The sequence below is a fragment of the Peromyscus leucopus genome, chromosome 7 (assembly GCF_004664715.2).
Source record: "Peromyscus leucopus breed LL Stock chromosome 7, UCI_PerLeu_2.1, whole genome shotgun sequence".
Classification (NCBI taxonomy): domain Eukaryota; kingdom Metazoa; phylum Chordata; class Mammalia; order Rodentia; family Cricetidae; genus Peromyscus; species Peromyscus leucopus.
In genome coordinates, this window is record NC_051069.1 from 82,911,392 (window position 1) to 82,932,662 (window position 21,271).

The window sequence follows — 21,271 nt, forward strand, 5'->3', positions numbered from 1 at the left end:
TGTCATTTGATTTTTCCAGAGATAAAGCAAGAGGCTTCTTTTTATTCTATCCACCAGTTTTGCCAGTAACTCTTCAATATCCTCTAAAACGTGGCATAATTGATTTGGTGCTGATTTGGGCTGCTGTTTTCAGTATCACTTGAATTCAGAGATGTACATACTGAATATGTCTCAATCCACTTTGGTTACCATCTCCCTTGGTCATGAAGTTGCTCCATCTATTCAGCCTGTGGTTCAGAATTCTTGTAGTAGAAGGTTTTTTAAAAAAACTTTCTGCTTTGGCAACACTGAGGCATTACTGTTCATTTTTGATTAATTACACTGTGGCTTTGTTGGAAGATAACACACTTAATGATACTCCTGAATAAAACGACACAGCTAAATTTGCTTCAAAATGAGCTGGGGGAAGCAGATTTTGATGAAGATGAAAGAAGTTTAGTAATGTTGATAACTTTGGAAGGAGTATACTAGCTATGAACATTATATAATTCTCTTGTGAACATTTGAAAATTCCTAAGCTTCTTTTTTTTCCAGTTCTTAGTAGTAAGTTTTAAAGGGTTACTATTACAGAAAAAGAAAACATACAGTTTGAGCTCAGCTTACACCCAATCAAGGCAATTTCCAAAGACTGTAACAAAAGTGCATGTGTGGGGACAGGAATGATTTTTTCTTATTCAAGAAAAACTTGAATAGTTGAAGACAGAGTCTGCAAAGTATGGTTCTTAAAGTATTCTTTATTAAGATCATTAAAAGTTGCAGAGACAACTTTATATTTTATAAAGGCACAGGGAGACAGTTCTGATAAAATATTCAAATTAAACAGTAACGTACAGTACAAAAGACAATTTAAATGCACATACAAACCCCAAATGTTTGATTCAAAAATATTTTACCGTGTCTATTAATGGGCAATGATTAAAAATATAAATTGCTGCTGTATAATAAATATCTGAATGTGAACATCTTGATAGCAAAGAGAACAAAATATTTATTGCTTTTCACATACATATTTTTTCCCTGTAATTTAAAATTCCTAATTCTTGTACTATCTTCTCAGCCTTCTCCAAAGAGAAAAGAAATTCCACATAATCTCTCATGGTGGTTATACCTGAAGTAGCCATCACTCTCCGGAGAGCTTCTTCACTTCCTGCTCTGTAATCACAACCACAATCACTCACCAAAAGTAGGAAGCTCTGGACCCACAGACAGCTCCTGTGAGTTCCAGCCTCCATGTTATGAATATGTAGAAAATATAATGGTGCTGTTTTGAAATTGTATATTTTAGTGTAGTTCTAAGGAAGAAGCAAAGGAGTGTTGATGATTTTTCTTACTCTCAAAAATTTTTCGAAGTTAGATTAAAAAGTTAGATTACCAAAATCTTGAATGTTTCATTGAGAGCTATGCAATATACTGATGTATAAGAAGCAATACAATGCAATCTGTTTATAATGGAGATCTCTTACCCTTGGCCTTCCCATTTTTAAACTTGGATTAACTTTATCCCCATCTTCCTTCACTTTGGGATAAGAAACTAATTTAAGATGGTAGAAAGAGAATTTCCATCACAATAATCAAATAACATGAAAAGTGTCACCCTAAATAATGAATCAACTTAAGAAGTACTTATGCTAATATAGTTGATAAGTTACTTGACCACGTCATGTTTAGATGGTGTATAGCAGCTATGAATGCACCTAGTACAGAATGGATGATCAATAAATAGTTGCTGAATGAATGAAAAGGACAAGCTTGGCTTTGGTTGTGCATGTTTTAATCACTTTCTGATTTCAGTAAGTCAATCCAGAACCCACTACTGCACACTACCCCAAACTCTACTGCAAACCAATGAAACAACTTCAAACAGAAAAATATTGCCTGTGCTATTGAGAGTCAACTTTTACATAGAACAGTTTTTAAATAGACAAAAATTTTACATATTATTTGTTAATCTTTCTACTCACATATTGAAATTTGATGTTCTAATATTTAGCAATTGGGTAAAGAAGATCACAGTGGGCAGACAAGCTTTACAGTAAAAATTATAAATATATCAATAAGTAAAAGGTTCTGATGCCTAATTAAATTCTAACACTGATTACTGTGTTCATTTTGAGAAACCTACCAATGAATAAAATGGTACAAGATCTTTAAGTTATACATTTTCTTAAAGCAGTAGCTCAACTGTCAACATTAAAGGAACAGATAGATCTTAATTTAAAAGTGACAGCTAAAACACTGAAGTGGGCTAAGAATTGACCAATTCTATTTTCAGTTCTAAACATGGAATGTGTCTAATATTTCTTTGGCATATGCATTACTATCTTGGACTAGTTAGCATTTAAAAACATTGAATTTTATTGTTTCTTCAATGTTATCAAAGTGTAGACTGCTAGTGTATTCTTCTTAAAGCCTTTTCACAAAGGACGCAGTGACATTTTGTAGCATATGTTGAACGTCATGTTCAGTGTATACTTATAATTACTGGCATTGAGGGATTAAACTCTTAAATAACCTGAAATTATATCATGCAATGAAGCACAGAAGGTTGAGGGGAGGTAAATTATTTACATAACGAAATACTAAGATCTCTGTAAAAACAGTAAACCTGGGAGTCCTGCTCTAACAGTAAAGTATGTATCGCATAGCACTGAATGAAAACTACTTATATTAAAATTTAAGCAAACACCTATAGTAACCTGGGTGTGTAAAACTTAAAAAAAAATGGAAAATAATTTTACACATCAGAAGGAAAAGGTGGCCTATAAAACAGGCCGATCTAACTTGACATTCAAAGTAAATGCAAGAGATTCACAAAATCGTGATAGAAATGCAAACTAAGTACCAAGTACCCTTTGATACACAAGCCATGTAACTATCAGACTCCTTTCCAATAGTGTAACAATATCATTAATCCACTCAGGTATGGGAAGGGGGAAAGCAGTCAACGGTATCTCAAGTCTCCAAAGTGAAGAACAGACTCTCAGAAGCATCGTGTGAACTTTGATGTATAGTAATGTCTTATCTTGATGGATGTTAATGTAAGATCTATCAGAACAAGTTCATTATCCTCTGATGTAATACTTGCACATTTTGTTTTGTTCTAGGCAGTTTTTTGGTGGTTTAGTTTTGCCAGTGCTATTTCAGCAAAGGAAAAGAAAAGATCACCATCTACTACCTCGCGTTGTGACTTAATTGTGCTAGATATCCGCGCAGTTCTTTCGCAGCCTGGAATCGGCCATAGCGCTTCTTGGGGTTGGCACACTCATCCAGCAAGGCCTCCAGTCGGCCATCTTTGGCAATTTCACTTGGTGGATCATGAAGGAGTCCTCCAGAAGTGCCACGCCAGGTGGCATGTCTAGACAAGAGGTTCTGACAAACGGCATAGTAATTGTGGTCCACAGTGACACGAGCACAAAGAATTTCTTTTGAAAATGATAAGCAAGCCTCCTTGTCACAGTCGTCAAACTTGCTTTCATACCATACATCCCAGTTCTCAGGCTTATCTGTGAGAGAAAAGTCAGAAAAGTTTATTTGAAAACCTTCTTACTGTTCTCTTAACAGAACACCCCATTACCATATATTTATTCTATACTTTATTACATAAATTATTTGGCAAATTTAAATAATATATTGATTAATAAAATTCATAAATAATTTACATATTAATTCACAAAATGTCATTTATTGACATCTCAGGTAGAAGGATCAAACAAGATCCCTACCATTTTTCAGGTTCATCTAGGATTTTCTCTAATATAAAAAGGATCATAAAGCATCATCAAATGCTACAAGACTGGACAGATCTAGATTTCTGCCTGGAGCATCAGAAGGCTACATAAGAACGCCTGATTTAGATCTTAAAGATAACAAATCAAGAAATGAGAGAAAAATAGCATTGTAGCCCACAGTGCAGTATCTGCAAAGGGATGAACATAGGAACACTGGTCCACCTGGCTGAGAGAACAGAACTGCAGCTAGAATGTGAGACAAGTACCAGGAAACAGATTCAAGTGACTCTAAAATAAACAAACTGTAACTTGCATGGTCATATGCTGTAGAAAGTAACTTTCTACAGACAGGAGGGACAAGGATGATCATAGCAGTCCTGTGAGATGGCTGAGCAGATAAAGGTAAGCCTGATGACCCATATGATAGAAGGAGACAAGAGATTTTCACAAGTTGTCCTCCATATATACACCATGTCTCCATACATATACCATAGCATTCCCACACCCACATATAAACACCCACAAACACACAAATAAATGTAACTTTAAAAAGTTACCATAACAACTAAAGAAGGTCCAGAAAGGAAAGCCAAATCAAACAAATATTTGAGACAAAAATTAAAACTTAGTGAGCAAAGTTCAAGGTTCTACCTGGATGGCAGGACAGGTAATAGTAACATAATGGTGTAAATATTTTATATTATAAAATAGCTATAAGACATTCAGGTGCGCCTGTCATTTATGTGAATGGAACTAGATTTGAACTTTTGGGTTTAAATTCAGAAGACTAACACATATAAGAGAACACAAAAGTAAGCATATGCTTGGTGAAGTCAAGGCTTAAAGAGCAAGTAACTAGTGTGTGCAAAACAGAAATGAGGCTCCTTATGCACTCAGGAAAATGCACTCAGGAAAGCCCAAAAGCAAAAGATTCATCTAGGGGAACAAAAGGCTATTTATTATTCCTGAGGCATCAAGGATAATGGACAGATACTAAAATGAAGCATAGCAGGATAAAGTCATACATACTGTGCCCTGTAAGAAATCTGGATTCTACCAGAACAATAAGAGGTCATCAGAACCACTTAAGCCAAGGAAAGCTGTTGTCATTAGCTAGGAGAAAGTAGGATACAATTTTTTTTTGTTTTGTTGAGACAGGGTTTCTCCATGTATCCCTGGCTGTCTGTCCCGGATCTCACTCTGTAGAATACGCTGGCCTTGAATTTACAGAGATCCACCTGCCTCTGCCTCCTGAGTGCTGGGATTAAAGGTGTGCACCATCACCGCTCTGAAGACTACAACTTTTAAAAACATAAAGCATGACATACAATCCTACAATAGTCACAAATATATGAAAAGGAAGAGGGGAGCAGGACCCTCAAGTAGGGTATTCATTCCCTGTGGAAGGATCCATGAGTAAGAGATCATCAGAAGAGAGCTTGGTGAGTATAGAATCTGAACAGGATGTTAAAAAAAGAAAGCGCTAAGTATGACTGTAATGATCATAGAAAATGCAGGTCAGCCACATGGGCCAGGTACCACAACTTGGGAATTCTGAAAGGTAACCTAAAGTTATTCATATCCCTTATGTCAGGAGTTGAGGTAAGCTAAGAAAGTTAAGATTCTCCAACAACTCTTGGGTTTTTTGGGTTGAGATAAGATCTCACTGTAGCCCAGGATGGCCTCTAACTCAGTATGTACCCTAAGCTGGCCTCAAACTTGTGATGCTACTAAGCTACCTGCTTGAATGTTAGGATTCAGGAGAGAGCGTGACTTCCCTAACATTTCTTTTTCTAGTCAAATTACTTCTAGAATATAGGCTTTATTTATCCTTCACATGATGAAATTACTATGGTATTTGAATTTCAAAACATTTCCTATATATTACCTACCAATTATACAGAGAGCTCACAAACAAATGGACTGAGATATAATAATCATAACATTAGACTGAGGCCAGATCTGCAGTGCTAGACACCATCCAAGTTAAAAATAAGACAAAACCATCACTATGAGAACCCCAGAGAAGAAAAAAACACAACATTCCTGTAAGGCCCTGCAGAGAAATGAAGCCTCCACTAAAGCTGACACTTTGATGAGCTGTAACAGCATAAACTTCCTTTTGCATTAAACAAGTCCTTGCAACTTTTTCCATACATAACCTCCTTTTGCTCAAGAAATGTTTATACAACACTGAATGTATAGGAACAGAAACCAAACATTTACTGATTAAAAAAAACATAAATTATTCTAAAACAATTATTAGCTATAGTTGCACCACTTATTAAAGAAAGAAAAATTTCCTATTAATGAGATGAATGTGTTTATTTTTAATGTAAGAATTAGCTCTCATTTGAGTATCTAATGTTGTGTCTAATATTGCAGAGCACATAGCATTTCAATATTTTCCAGAGCTGATGGATATTTTGAATTTGTAATAAGAGTCAATACTGGGAATGCCACTGTGTATAAATACATACTAGAAAATGGCAGAATTATGTTTCTAGTCATTTCAGAAACTGCTAGCAATCTCTCCTAATCCCAAACCCAAACTGATTTTTTAATGAAAACTTAAGCCAGCAATTCAAACAGTCATTTTTAATATCAAATATTCTAACATAATACAATATAAAAATATACTAATTTGATATTTATATGCCACGGAACAACTGTAGGAAAACAGCAAGTTTTCTGTAGTCCAACATTTCTATATTTTACATGAATTGTTTGCAATTCATAAGACACAATAGTCTCCAGTATGCAACAAGGTATTCTAGGTAGCAAAGACCATGTGGAATGATAGTACGTCCTGTGCTTTGCATAGCACACACAGTGTTCAGAATCTAGGCTGCAGTGAAGTTAGGTGATACAACACAAGCACTCTCTGGTATAAATGTCTCTGATTCATTATGTAGTTGATTTTGAATTAATTTTTGCTTCTTACACAACTTAAAATCCTTTGACTATTGCTACATTTTTTTCACAACCCCTACAATTGGTTATGCAACCCCTTGAGGTCGTGACCCAGTTTAAGAAGCTGTGTCCTAAACCATAGAACACAGTATGCAAAAGATGTGCCTACATGTACACATACCTCCACAGACTCCACAAGAGGGTGGGGAGGGGGGTGTAATTCATTTAAACATGGGATTTTACTAAATATGGAGAAAACTTAATTAGAAGTATAACAAATATTTGTTGATCCTGGTTATACAAAAATTTTAAAAAGACACAAGACTGTCATCTTAAGAAGAAACTTAAGTTTTTATTATGAATATAACATTTAAACATGGAAATGTACAAAAGACAAATATGAAAATTAAATACTTACTTTGTCTAATTAGTCTTTTGTCAGCAACTAAAACGTTTTCAGCATCCACAATGATTACCTTCCCATCTCGAGGACCAACTGCAAAATTGTCAAAGCTGACGTCCAGGAGGTAGAGTGCAAATTCAAAGTCATTGTTTGTAAGTTGTTCTGCTATTTCCATTAACTGCCAAGCAAGGTCAACTCTTTTCTCCCATGGTGCATTAAAGTAACTCCACAGTTCTTCTCCAACATAATTTACAGCAACCATTCTTCCACAAGCTCCAAGATATTTTGCAAATGGCCAACCTTCATCAGATGGAAAACTCTACAAAAGAATTTCTTAATATTATGAGACAGTCTGATGAAGTTACCTTAGCCTCTCCCCAGATGCTCTCAGTAGATTCCTACTAGGTACAGTTCTTCAGTATAAGCTTCATTTTCCCTCCTAACTCATACCATTACTATAGACCCCCAAAAAAGTGTGGAAATTTTTTTTATGTGAAATCTGTGACAAGTATTACTTTTCAGTATCTTGGAATATAAGGCAAGAAACACTGTATTACCAATTCTAAAAATATTTATATTTTTCTCTATCTTTTTATTCTACACATGAAAGCAAAACAACAGTTTCTTTTGAATGGACAGTCTTGAAAATACACTAACCAGTAATTATTTACCTGATTAGGCACTGTGCTATGTGGACAATAAGGGTGAACTATAGAGGCTCTGTTTAGCCACAGGCTTTTATTTTAGAAGACCAGACACTGAACAAATCATATGGTGTTAGTTACTAAAGTTTCTACAGTCCTAGAGGCTTAACCAATTCAGAAGCAGTCAAGAGAATGTTGAGAAGGATTCTTGGACTTTTACCAATAGCCAAGATGGGAAAGAATAAACTGATCTTGGTTAACACAACCTCCATCCTAAGCATCTATGGTCTTGTATTATTAATCTTGTTTCCTTTTCCCCCTTGCCCAAGCCTCAAAGTAACTTTTTCACAATAGTGAGATTTTCTAATGGGCTTTTTAACTATTGGGAAGATTCTAGTTCCAAATCAAAAGTAATGCTTTTATAACCATAAATAAGTCATTTCCAACTTAGTTATCAACTAGATCTGCCCATGATCCCATTCTGGGTGGGTAGCTCAGGGCCCTGGGTAGCTCAGGGCCCTGTGCATGCCAGACACTCTACCACTGAGCAACACTCCCAGTCCCATTGAAGATACTTTCTACTGCTAAAATGTGCCACTACAGAAATGACTACTGGAGGGAAACAAACAAACAAAAAACAACATGCTAAGAGTTTTTGTAAGTTTCACATGTAGAATTACTACTATGTCAGGTTTGTGTCATTCTTGTACTTCTTAGCTGGAAAAAAAATGAGATTATACTCACACCAGCACTAAAGGAGAGTGAAAGTGAGCCAGGAGACAGTAAGAACAACCTTACAGCATCACAGAGAAAATGCAGCAGCCCACTTCTATTACTGAAACCTGAATAATGTACATACGTTTAAAGAGTCAGAGATGTGGCCCTCCTTGTTCAAAAAAAAAAAGTGATAATTTTGCCTAAATCTTGAATTGTCCAAACAGACTATCTGTACTTTAAAATCTTTATGCTAGAACAAGAAACATCTTTAGAATGAAACCTCACCTGAAATTCCCAGTTCTCACTTATGCCCCCTTTAGGTCTATAAGTAGACAGCAATCATACTTTGCATATACAACTTTTACTTTTAAATTTAAATATTTTATGACAAAATACTAATTACATGGAAAGATACCATGGATCTTAAATATAGTAAATTAATGGATTCACTTTGGGAACAGTCAACAACTACTTAGCCCTTAGAAATTAGAGGTAAACATGTTTTTAATCCTTAACAATTTTTTTTTTTAAATTTTGGGCACTGAGAAAAAGTGACCGATTGCTCATGTGAAATGTACAGTGCAAAAACTGTTCACAAACCACACACTATTTCAACTTTGCTCACAATTTAAAATACCCCATAACATTGACATTTTTGTTAGACAAAGGACTACAATAGACTTAGTTATTTCTCAGAAGTGTGAATGCATGAATACATGAAAATGGAACATTAAAAATTATGTAAGAATGTGGAATTACATTATTTTGTCATGTAAAAAGTAAAACAAAACTACCTCCATACACTGTACTATTCACGCGCCATATTGTAGAACAGACACAAGCATATCTTTGTGAAAATAAAATGGTCTTTGACAACAAGAGAAAAGGGATCCCAGCCAACATCTGCACATGTACAAATGCCTCCTTGTTTTTGGAGCCTTTCCAACTGGCAAACAACAGTCAAATGTACACTTCATTACCCGCGCCCCTCATAGAGGAGGGTAAAATATATGAACAAATGTCACACTAAACGACTTTTGTATTAGCATAGTGATTTCTGACAATCTTTAACTGAAATCTTATGCCTCATTTTAAGAAGAGCACCACAATTCTTTCATGTAGTTTGCTACCTAATCTTTTGGAAGAACTTTAATCAGTGAAGTCACACCATTTGCTCATAAGACAGTATTTTTTCATTGTATAGTCAAAATACTCTTCATTAATGAGAACTAATTTTTATTAAACACACTGCGGTACCAAAAAAAAAAAAAAAAAAAAAAAAAAAAAAAAAAAAAAAAAAAAAAAAAAAAAAAGGCTCAGGGTTGGAAGCCAAGATACTTATATAATTTCATTTAAAACAATTCTGGCTTACAAGCAAAATACCATAGCCAAGCAGAATTTGAGAGACATTTGTAACTTGGATTTGTTAAATATAAAGTAATATTAAAAATGAGGGTTTTTTCTCTTCTGATTAGCGAACTCCTATAGGTATATAGCACAGTAACCTAGATTAAGAAGCTTACTATGGAGGCCTAGATTTCTTGACTTAAACCAAAAATTTGAAAACCAGATATTCAAATTGTCTAGAACGAGAGTATTTCACTTAATCTGAAATATGCAATTATTTTATTGAATTATTTACAACTGAAAAAAACATGAAAACATTTCTCAAGCAAAGGAGAGGAACTTCAGACTTAGAGCAGTATCAACTGCAGATCTAGGAGGGGCTCTCAACTATTATTTCTAAATGTTGGTAAGGTACGAATGCATGTATAAAACATAGAGACCGATGTTATAAAAATAAAGACCACAGAAAAGGACAAAACAGCTCTAAATCTGCATGTTTGCTTTTCCGTAAGTGTGTTTCAAAAATTAAGTTAGTGGCAGCACAAAGACAACTATCTAACATTAATGTAAACATAGAAATTACTTTTATGTAGCATGTAGTGCTGTAATAGAACACTTGTACATTATGTAAGGCCCTGGAAAAGACTGAGATCCACAGAGACAGACGGAGCTTAATTGAAAGAACTAATCTAAGCATCTAAGCACGGTTAACTGCTAAGATCTAAATATTATAAATGCCTTCTATTAACTTGAAAAATAAAGTATTTTGATCTTGAAATGCAATACAAATTATCATGTTTAGGCATTTTGTTTATTCTTGGGCAATAAAACCATAAGTTATTTGACTACCACAAAATTCAAGTGATGTCAATAATAACAATGGACACACTGACACTATCTAAAAGCCAGAAATTTACTAAAGTCATCTTCCACTATACAAAAAAACAAAAACACAACAACAAAAAAGCTCATGGAGTTCATATACAACTTACATGTCAAGATTATGGAAAAAGACAAGAAAATTCAGAGGTATTACACTTTCTGTAACGTACAGTCTTAAACAAAATTTCTACACCAATACAAAAAATACTGTACAGCATATAATAATGGGTTTGAAATGATAAAGGTAGACTCAACTGTCCACCTCAACCTCTACTTCTCAATACCTGAACACACTCCTTCCTCCTCCCACTCCAGACTCCAACAGTCAAGCTACTTCTCTCAATCATTTGCTACAGCTTCATGGGCAATTCTTTTCACCAAGAACACGGTTTCCTATGTTAACATAAGCCTGGGATGTACTTACCACATCTATAGTCGGTCTAATAGCACACTTGGGCTTGGCCTAAATAGAGATCATGTAATGGAAATAATCTGAAGTTATTTTGTATCATAATATGTGCTTGTGGAATGCCATTATGTGTTAATAGCATATGAAGTTACCTTTATAAAATCTGAGAAAATTCTTAAACCGTGGACTACTGGATTGAAAATGGGTAGCAATATGCCTTAAATCTATCTTGGCTATTGCAAAACGAACTATAGCTGGCCTGGCTTTTTTTAAATACCCTTGGACTTTAGGCCAGTTAACACTGTATTAATAAGAATAAATTAGATTTATAATTCACATAACCAACTCAACATATTTGAATCCCACTTTCTTTCTAGTGAACATTAAAATACAATGAATTTGTTTTGTACTTTGGTAGTAACAGGTTAATGAAGCATTTGGAATTTGTTTTGTACATGTCACCAATTTTTAAAGTCTTGTATTATTAGTATTTATGGATGTGTTATACATATTCAAAATACCATGTATTTTAGAAAATTTGCTAACAAACTTGTATAGCCCATTATGAACTAAAAGGTTCTAGAAGGAAGGGATTGGACTGCGTGGTTCTTGGCCACGATTAGAAGGTGTCATTCATAGATGTCTTAAAACATGTCAGGAAAATAAGCACATTTCATGATGAATATGTGGATTTGGGGAAGCAGTTCTTTAGAAAGTTTGCTTGGACTGCTTGACTGAAGACAGCGGAACAAATATCATTCCAGTTTTACAGAGGAAGAAAACAGAGCTCTCAAATGACTTACTATTTTGCTATAAATGACCTGAGACTAACAGATTAAAATACGCCGGGCAGCACTCCCAGCACTCAGGAAGCAGAGCCAGGCAGATCTCTGTGAGTTAGAGGCCAGCCTGGTCTACAGGGCGAGATCCAGGACAGGCACCAAAACTACACAGAGAAACCCTGCCTCGAAAAACAAAAACAAACAAACAAACAAACAACAAAAAACCCCACAGATTAAAATAAGGTCAACTTATAAAGACTTATGTTCTCCTGTCTTTTTCTCCTATGTAACCAAAATTCGTTTCACATAATAAATTTTAATTGCCCCAAATCTTTTCATAGAAGAATACAATTTGTATAATCACTCAGGAGCTCATAGCATTGTATTGGGAGATAGATAACTGCAGTTCACAAGAAACATCAAATAAACACATAAGACATGGTGCTGCCATTTAGGATTAATTTTTTTAAAGAGGGAATTCCTAATATAAACTAACTTCAAAAAGCCTACCAACCATTAAAATATACAATCTTAAAGGTCCATCAGTTTTTGTATAACAAGCATTTCTACACAAAAAATAAACAAGATTCAAACTTGAGAACATTTTAAGAAAGCAAATGTTATAAATAGCACAGAAATGTGTAAAGGTTTAATTTCAATCTTAAAATTATTTAAAAAACACAAATCTGAATGAAATCCCAGTGTGGCAATGCATGTTGTAACAGCTGTTTATACAGATTAGTCAGCTGGGCTGTACTGGTGACAGACTAATGTTCACAGTTTTGTGAACTGTCTAGAGGGGTACAGTAAAGTTACTAGATGATTCAATAGTTACCTAATTTTTGCTAGACTTTCTCTAAGATCTTAGCTTCTTAATTTATATTGGGAAAGAGTGGCCAAAAATCTACCACAAATACAGCAGACACCTAACAAACTCAACATATTTTAAGTCTCAAGATATATCTCATTTATCATGAAATCATTTTCTGAATGCCATTTTCCACCCACCTCAAATTCCAACACTAACCAATGCTTTGAAAATAGCAAGGTGGTTTTATTCACTGAACAGCATGTCAAATGGCTGTATGCAAAACTGGAAAGCAATGTCAAATACATTAACAACAAAAACCTATCTAAATTATATAGAAATAAGTCATCTTGTAAAAAGAAATTTACCCCCAAAACTCACTTGGCAAAGCTTTATGCAGCTCATCTCAACAGATCCTTTCTTACCTCCTGCACAAACAGCAACTGTTACCCACATTTCGAACCTGAATGTGTAAGTACAAATGCTACATGAAAACATTTGCTCCCAGTTAAAAAAAAAAAGCAATAGAAGAAATAAGAAAAACGTTTCTTTACCATCCAATGACCTAAGAATGTGATCTTACTTTCATTAACACAATACTGACTTCCTTGGTTCCAAAGCACAGGCCTTCTTAAGGACAGTAAAACATCTGTTAACAGTAGTGTCTCCTCCCACCATTAAATAAATGTCTGGTGCTAGTTTATGGAGATTAGGATTCTGGTTGTCTTAAATTTAAGATGAAACAAATTCCCCAACACATTTCTTCTCTGTGCTTTCTTACAATGGAGTCTAATGATGAACGCAGAGATTACTCACTTCCCTCCCTTCCCATCTTAACCCAATAGCACATCTTAGAAGTTACTGTCCCTCTCGTCTTCCTTAAACGCACTCTCTAAAACTATTTCTCATTCTCTGCTGCTCTGAAAATAAATTCTGAGCTCATCCCGAATGGGTACCCCACTCCCACACAAGATCCCACTTGAGGCCCTGATTTCTTATCACCAGAGATCTTCCTTGTCCTCTTCTTCATATGTAAAATTTAAAATTATATTGTTCTTGTGTACTACCCAAACGTAATGATCCAGAAAGCAGAAGTTGTACAAACTGCATCCTGATCTGTCATTCTTGCTGTGAGCCAAGGGTATATAGAACAGTTGCTGGCAGTACTCAGCAATGCCATAGGAACTCAGATGTAAGTTCTCTTTTATATCGTTCATCAATGTCAGTGTACTGAATAAAATTATAATTACTTATTTACCAAGAAAAATAAATGACTTATTTTGTATTTATGATAGTTATGCTATTCCACTTACCTCATATGAAAGAAATGTCTAACACGCCTCCCCCCACCCTTTAAATGACTGTTCCCAGTAAACTGGAGCCTGAAATAATAGCTATGAAGTATACACACACACACACACACACACACACACACACACACACACACACACACCACACATATATATGGAAGGGAGGTGGTATATGAATATCTGTCAAGGCAAAAACTATGTAATCTGACACATATATCAGCATAATGTACTAAAGATAATCTTTTAACTATTATAGCTGTCTGAAAACTAAAAAACTTGCAAATAATATAATCTAATGACTTATGTTTATAAATTAAAGATATTTTACACATATTGATTTAATGTCCCGTTTCCTTTCATCTTTAAAACAATCCTGTCTGGTAAGTACTAACATCCTCATTTTATTAATTAAACCTCAGGGCCTGAAGCATTTGAGTGACTTGTCCCGTGTCATCAAATAACTTCATGTTATTACAGAATATAAATGGGCACAATTTCAACACAGACCCCACCTTCCTACCACCGACTATCTACCTCTGTACTGGCAAAATCCCAAATCCTTCAGTATTCAATGCCCCCTCCCCTGAAAAAAAAAAGGCATATATTACTTTTATGATGGACCCAGGTATCCCTCCCTAAATGGGACATATGATGTGTATATACTTTCACTTCTGGGCTTATAATAATGTAATGGTTGTAACTGGTGTGTGTGTGTGTGTGTGTGTGTGTCCCCTGCCCCCAAAACACTAAGCTAGCTCTACTTGTGACCCAGGGCAGTCTCTCTAACTTTTTAATGCAAATACCTTACAAGACAATTTGCCAAATGAACAAGCAAAATTCAATTATTTTGACTGCAATTCTAACAAGCTCTGTAATATTACATAGATAACTCCTCTTTGCAACCTATAAATTGGATAAATGATTTCAATGTATAACTCCTAAAACTTTCCAAAGGCTAGGCTTGGTGATGCATACCTGTAATCTCAGGACTTGGTAGGTAGGACAGGAAGATCAAGAGTTTATGGTCAAAAATAAAACTTTGCAGGGTTTATAACTAGGATGGATAACTATCTACCCCACCTTAGACTTATCATTTTCAGTCTTTAAGCTATTTCACAACCATTTAAAATTCACTGTGTGTCTAAGAAATGCAAGTCTCTACATTCCCAAGGACATTTTTAGTTTACTATTCAGGTGATGAATGGAAGGTACAGGAATGAAGGTACAGTTGGCATTCTGTGAAAACTTAGAAGCAATCAATGACAGTAACATAGGTCAGAGCAGCTACAAGGTAGAAAAGTTGAACAAAAACCAGGCTGACAATCACCCGGAAAACTAACCAGCCACCCAAGACCAGAAATACCAACCCACAGCAAGCAGAGTAAGCACCAACAAAGACAAAAAGATCTCTATTCCCAGCAACAAATGTAAGGATCGCAGACTAAGCCCATGCAGTAGAAATAATATGAAGTGATGTTTCCTTAAGGATGTCTGTTTCACTGGCTTTCCTAATTTAAATAAATAAATTCTTCCCTCATTTTTGGACCTGAAGTATATTAAATTGTGTGTTGTTTTTTTTTTTTATTTGTAGTTTCATGAAGTTTGGTCAAGTGTTAAACATATTGATGAAGCCTCAATTATAAGCACACAGGTGAGATTCAAAAGCTTAGGAACTTTGATAAAAAGTGCTCCCTCTGCCCTGCATGGCCTGAGATTCACAGCTGCAAGCCTAGCACTGCAGGCTGAAGCTGGAAGACTGAGCTGAGCACCAAAAGGAAAACACAGCATCAATCTCTAAAGGGTTTCGAAGGCTAAATGCAGGAATCCAGTTATTAAAATCAGCTGCGAGAGGGAGAAACTGAAGGGGGCTCCATAGACTACTGCTTGAAATCTCCAAAGTAGAAAACATCCATTCTAGAAACTGCTAAACAAGATGCAAGGCTCTGTAGTCTTCTGCTCCTTAAGAAGATTTTTGCCTTGGTTTTGAAATCTGATTACAAGTGTGTAAAATTTAGAGATAGGAAGAAAAGCTTCAAAGATGATTCGCTCTGGCCTCAAGCTCACACCCTAGCAGAGACCTAGTACCCCAGTCTTCCAATCCTCTTTTAGAAGAGATTAGCTAAATCCATTAGTTAAACTTAGAAAAGAAACAACAGCAAGAAAGAAAAATGAATTTCTCAAATCAAGAATCTGAGAGTCCCCCAACATAGCAGAATCAAAAGACCTAACTCAACAGACCCATTTAAGAGAAATACAAGTTACCATATAAAAAATTAATGCTTGTCAACTTATCCTAACTTTCATCTAAATGATCATTATCCTCTTTGTCTACTTCAAAAACTTATTTTCAACAAGGCACCTGGAAGTACATCCTCCTGAACACACACTGCTGCTAAGGCCAAAACACTACTGAATGTTCTCTACCAAATTCCATTGGCTCTGTCAGAACGAATGAGATCAATATAGCTCAGGTTCGGTTCACATTCTGTCAGATCCACACTCCAACCATGTTTCCGGCAGCTGACCAAACGCACTAGGTGATTACAGTCACCTTTCTGTCCTGATGCTAGCATTTATTCACTGTTTACCATGCATCAAGCCCTACACAAATGCTCTGTATATATTTTGCATTTTACAAGTAAAAGGAAAGCTTAAAAGCCACAGCTTGAACAATAATAATTGCATACTATAAAAATTAAGTCCTATTAAAACCATGATTCAGAAAATGTAAGCAAATAAAGTTCTACCAATATAATATAATTAAACGAATTCTTGGCTCTTCCCCCTAAAACAACCAAGGGCTTTCTTCACTTGCCAGGACTCCTAGGTGGGTCCCAGACAGTGGCAGAGATTCAGCGTCTCCAGATACTCACCACCCAGGACACCCCCCCCCCCATCAAGAACCGACAGCAAGCACAAATACCAACAGAAAAGTTACCAGCAGAACACCAATGTTTTTCTTCCATTTCTAGTGATCCAAGATGGTTATTACACATACAAAACCCAACAAAACGGCCTCTCAATACTTCCCTGCCCCTCCACAGGACGAGGGCCTGCTAGGCATGAGAATATACCTCTTGATGGGTGAAAACGTAAAGGGAACGGTTTCTGATATGACTGAGATCCTGGGGACTGTCTAGTCTGTTGCAGAACAGCTTTCCTAGAAGGCAGACTAACCGGTGAGACCAGTAGGCAACAGCAACAGTGAAATAGGGACAGCACAATCCACAGTTAACAGAGGTGTGTGTATCTTACAGACGACACCCTGCACTTCATTTCCCACTGTTTCTTAAAATCTGAAGAGCTAACGAGTTAAATGAATCTGTATTCTCATTTTTTCACTAGTACTGTAATTTTTAAGTAATTAACTTATAAGCATTATTATTGTTACTTTTGTGAAGAACAGTTTGATAACATAAGCTCAAAAGGTCCCCCCCCCAAAAAAATTTTGGACAATAGAAATAACTAACTGGACAATAAGCAAAATCTAGTTTGACATCAAGCATTCCAAAAATTCGTTAAGTGGCTCCCTCTCCTGGAAAAAAACTGAAAGGTGATTTGTCTTTAAGCTGTAAAGCCCTAGCTCCTTAAAAACACTTTTAAAAACTATATGAAGCAAAAGTATACATCAGTAAAGCAGTAGCTGTGAGTGACTTTCCTATCAGCACCAATATCTTAACTATCAAGACAGCTGGCTTTATAGAAACTGCACGTACTAAATGTACCGTCTGCACAGCTAAAAAGTAATGCAAATCATCATTTGATTTACTATATAAGAAGTATTCTTGAGTACAAATGTGGATCTACTTCCCAACTTATTCATTTATGCCATCAACAATTCTCAAGCATACCATTCATACTTTCAAGCTCTCTACCCAAGATCAAGTGTTTCTTTACGTAAGGGAAGCAGCTAATCCAGGATCTTAGTTCAAACTCCGTCTACTCAGGGGAAGAAAAAAGAAAAGAAAAGCCACTATCACACTATTAAGAACTCTAAAATGTGTCTTTTCCAAGTAGGTATTACAATGGAGTATTAGTACTATCCCTGGGAGCTGGGCTGTCTAAATTAAAGATGCCACAATCTAGTACACATTTTCTCACATACTACATTTACCCTGTACTCTTGGTAACCTAGTCATTCACCCAGAGCAATTGTGTCATTAGGTTTCAAATAAAGTGAGAAAAATGCCACATCATCAACAAAGATGAAAATGAGCAGTGTGGGGAAGAGTTAGTCAGGACACAAGACACAAGCACACTCGACTATCTCAACTGCGAAGCAAGCTGAAAACGCCAAGACTGCCACGACACAAAAGCTTCCTGTAAGAGGCAGCTTTGCTGTGTGGAGATTACATACCAAAGTTTCTCAAGTTCAGACACCTATGTTTATAAAGAAGCAAACACAGTGTTTCTGAGATATTAATCTTAATATTAGTTGTTCCTAATGTATCTCTACTCAGAGTCAACCTGATAAAAATTGTTCAGTGGGCATTCAGTATTTTAAATGCAGGAACTGTAAATACCTTAAGTTCAGTGCTAAATTTGGGGACCCCAGAGAATTTGACTATCGACTTCAGAGCTAAGCTTCGTCCAGGGACCAACCTTACTGATACAAATATAGCTGGGGGGTGAGGGGGGGTAGGGAGGAGTAATCATACTTATACTTAGGGACTCAACCTTTAGAGACTCACTAGTCTGGAAACCAATGAATAAAATAATTCTCCAAGGTAAACTTAACTGAGTTTACACACTGTTCACTATCGATCAGAGATAAAACAGTATTTATCACACAATCTGAACGTTAAAAGTGACCCATCACATTATATCCTAACGGCACCTTAAAATTTTACTAAGACTCACATTAGAGCTTCATCTTACCAAATATTCGTGTTAAGACTACGTGGCTGAACTAATCAAGGCTGATTTCTCTTGACTAAGATGGATGTAGAAAACTTAAAAAAAAAAAAAAGCCGTAAATACAGTACATTCTTATTCATAGTTCAATCAACAACAAAAACAAGTTCCAAACCCCTCTAGCCATTAGTGACATTCTTAGCAGAGAAAGGGTGTGAACTACACCATCAATTACTTGTGGTTAATTTAAAATCACTTTCTCTAGTACTTGACGTACAGAACTGGTAACTTTTCCTGCAGTCAAGAGGGATCACACCCCTCCCTCTGCAATCACTGCCCAAGGGCACAGCACTTTAGCCGGCGGGGGTGGGGTGTGGAGAAACACAAATTACTCCAAAGATAAACGGGATTTTTCTCTTATCTTTTTTCTTCTTGCAGCCACCAGCAAAAGGATTCCATTCTATCCTGGAAGGCACATTTATTTTCAAAATAAAGTCAGAGGAGAGCAAACACGTCTGTTGGGCAGGAGGCCAGCAGAAACTCCTCTCCTCGCTCCTAGCTCAAACCTAAACACTTTAATTCTTTCCTTAACCGGATTGCCAGGACTAGAGCAGATCACCAGATCAGGATGCAAATGCCCACTTTGGCCTTCAGCCTTCCCAGCCCAAATCCAACACTAACTTTTTCCCATCTCTCGGCTTCTTATTCCACGCAAAGCACGAGCCCACGGATTAGCCCCCTTCACTTACCACCATCCCACCCTGTGATCTCATCGTCCCCACCTGGTCCCAGAACTAGCTGAGTGACTATCAGGGAGATGAGCTAAGGAATAAAACAGAGGCAGACTCAGGAAAGTTAGGCTAGCCAGAAGGGACAGCAAGGGAAGGGTGACCGTAATGTCCAAGCACTCGGGAGAGGCTGGAAAGGGTACAAGGGCACGCGACAGCACTGGACCTGGCATCCAGACGGGGACCGACAGGAGGGCGGAAGGAAACTCGCGGGAAGGCATTTGGGGAGAGTTGGGGACGCACTCCCTCTGGCGTTGAAGAGCCCCCGGGTGACGGCCCCAGGCCCGCGCCTACCTGTAGCACCAGCGGCTCGGGGTTGAAGGCCAGGGTGAGCAGCAGCTGCATGCGCTCCGAGTCCTTGAGGTTGCGCAGCAGGAAGCTGCCCGAGTCCTTGGTCTCGGCGTAGCGGCGCACCAGGCGATCGAGCAGGCGCTGCGAGGGGCAGTGCACCAGGTCCGACCAGCCCTCCACCGCCTCCGGCGTGAGCAGCCGCACGTCCCCGTTGAGGCGCGCGAACTCGGTGCGGGGCATGGCCTGGAGCAGGTCGCAGCGCGGCCGGCCGGTGGCCCGCTTGCAGATGCTCTGGTCGAGCTGCGCCAGCTCGCGCTGCGACCCCAGGCGCTTGAGCACCACGCGCCGGCGGCCGCCCTCGCGGGGCTCGCCGTACTGCGCGAAGTACACGTTCTTCACGTTGAGGAAGTCCAGCAGGCGCAGGCGGCCCCACGCCTCGAAGCCCACCTGGCCGTTGAGGAAGCGGCGGCACCAGCTCGTGCCAAAGCACGCCGGGCACTTATTGAGCTGCAGGAAGCGCCGGTCGGCGAGCTCGTTGCGCTGCCAGGAGGCGAGCAGCGACGGCGAGTGCAGCAGCATCAGCACCAACAGGCTGCCGAGAGCCGCCAGCTTCAGTGCGCGGGACAGGCGGCCCAGCTTCAGGGGCACCAGGCGCCACATCCCGCCCGCGCGCGGCAGCGGCCGGGGCCGGGGCGGGCGAGCGCACCCCGAGCCGCCCCACGGCGGCGCCGAGGCCCGCGGCGCAGACGGAGGGCGGCAGCGAGGGAGCCCGCGAGCGGGCTGCGCCGGCCGAGCGCGGCGACTTCCCGGTCCACAGTCTCCACAACTCCCGGCGCCCTCCTCCGAGCTCCCCGCCCTCCGACTCCGCGGGCGCCGCCTCCTTGCCCGCCAAGTTATAGAGGCGCGGAGGGAGGGGAGGAGGAGGGAAGGAGAGACGGGGAGTTGGGGAGGGAGGGGGGGGTTGCCCGCCGCGGCCGCGCGCACGCGCACTCCCGCCCGGCCCGGGACGCTAGAGCTGCGCCGGTTGGTCCCGGGCGAGCGGCGCGCGCGCGCGGGGGTGGGGTGGCGGTGAGGAGCCCGGACGCCTCACACTCGAGAAGCTACGGTGTGAAGAGGGGTGGATGCGGCGGGCCCCACGCGCGGGCACGCCCGGGAGCGAGGGCGGAGCCGGGGGCGGGTCTGAGCGCGCCGCTGGGAAGCGTCAGCGCGGGCTCGCGGGGAGGCGGGGGTGGAGATGGGCGGGGGTGGGGGGGGTGGGAAACGGATGGAAGGCGCGCCCGGGAGGGCGGAGCTCGCCAGCTCCGCAGCCGGAGCCCTTCAGTAACGGTTACTCTTGTGTGACGGTCGGGCTCCCCGGGCGCGCCGGAGGCCTTTGTGGAAAGGCTCTCCGAAGGG

At 38.9% G+C, this 21,271-nt stretch overlaps 1 protein-coding gene across 1 annotated transcript; it reads right to left on the bottom strand.

The window, feature by feature from the left end:
• Positions 1–714: 714 nt before the first annotated feature.
• Dipk2a (divergent protein kinase domain 2A) lies at positions 715–20,793 on the bottom strand. The gene is made up of 3 exons (XM_028865992.2): positions 19,880–20,793; positions 7,060–7,363; positions 715–3,503 (listed from the first exon to the last, which is right to left on the bottom strand). The coding sequence occupies exons 1-3, from the start codon at positions 20,534–20,536 to the stop codon at positions 3,172–3,174; spliced, it is 1,293 nt and encodes a 430-aa protein (XP_028721825.1). The 5' UTR covers positions 20,537–20,793; the 3' UTR covers positions 715–3,171.
• Between the last annotated feature and the right edge of the window lie 478 nt (positions 20,794–21,271).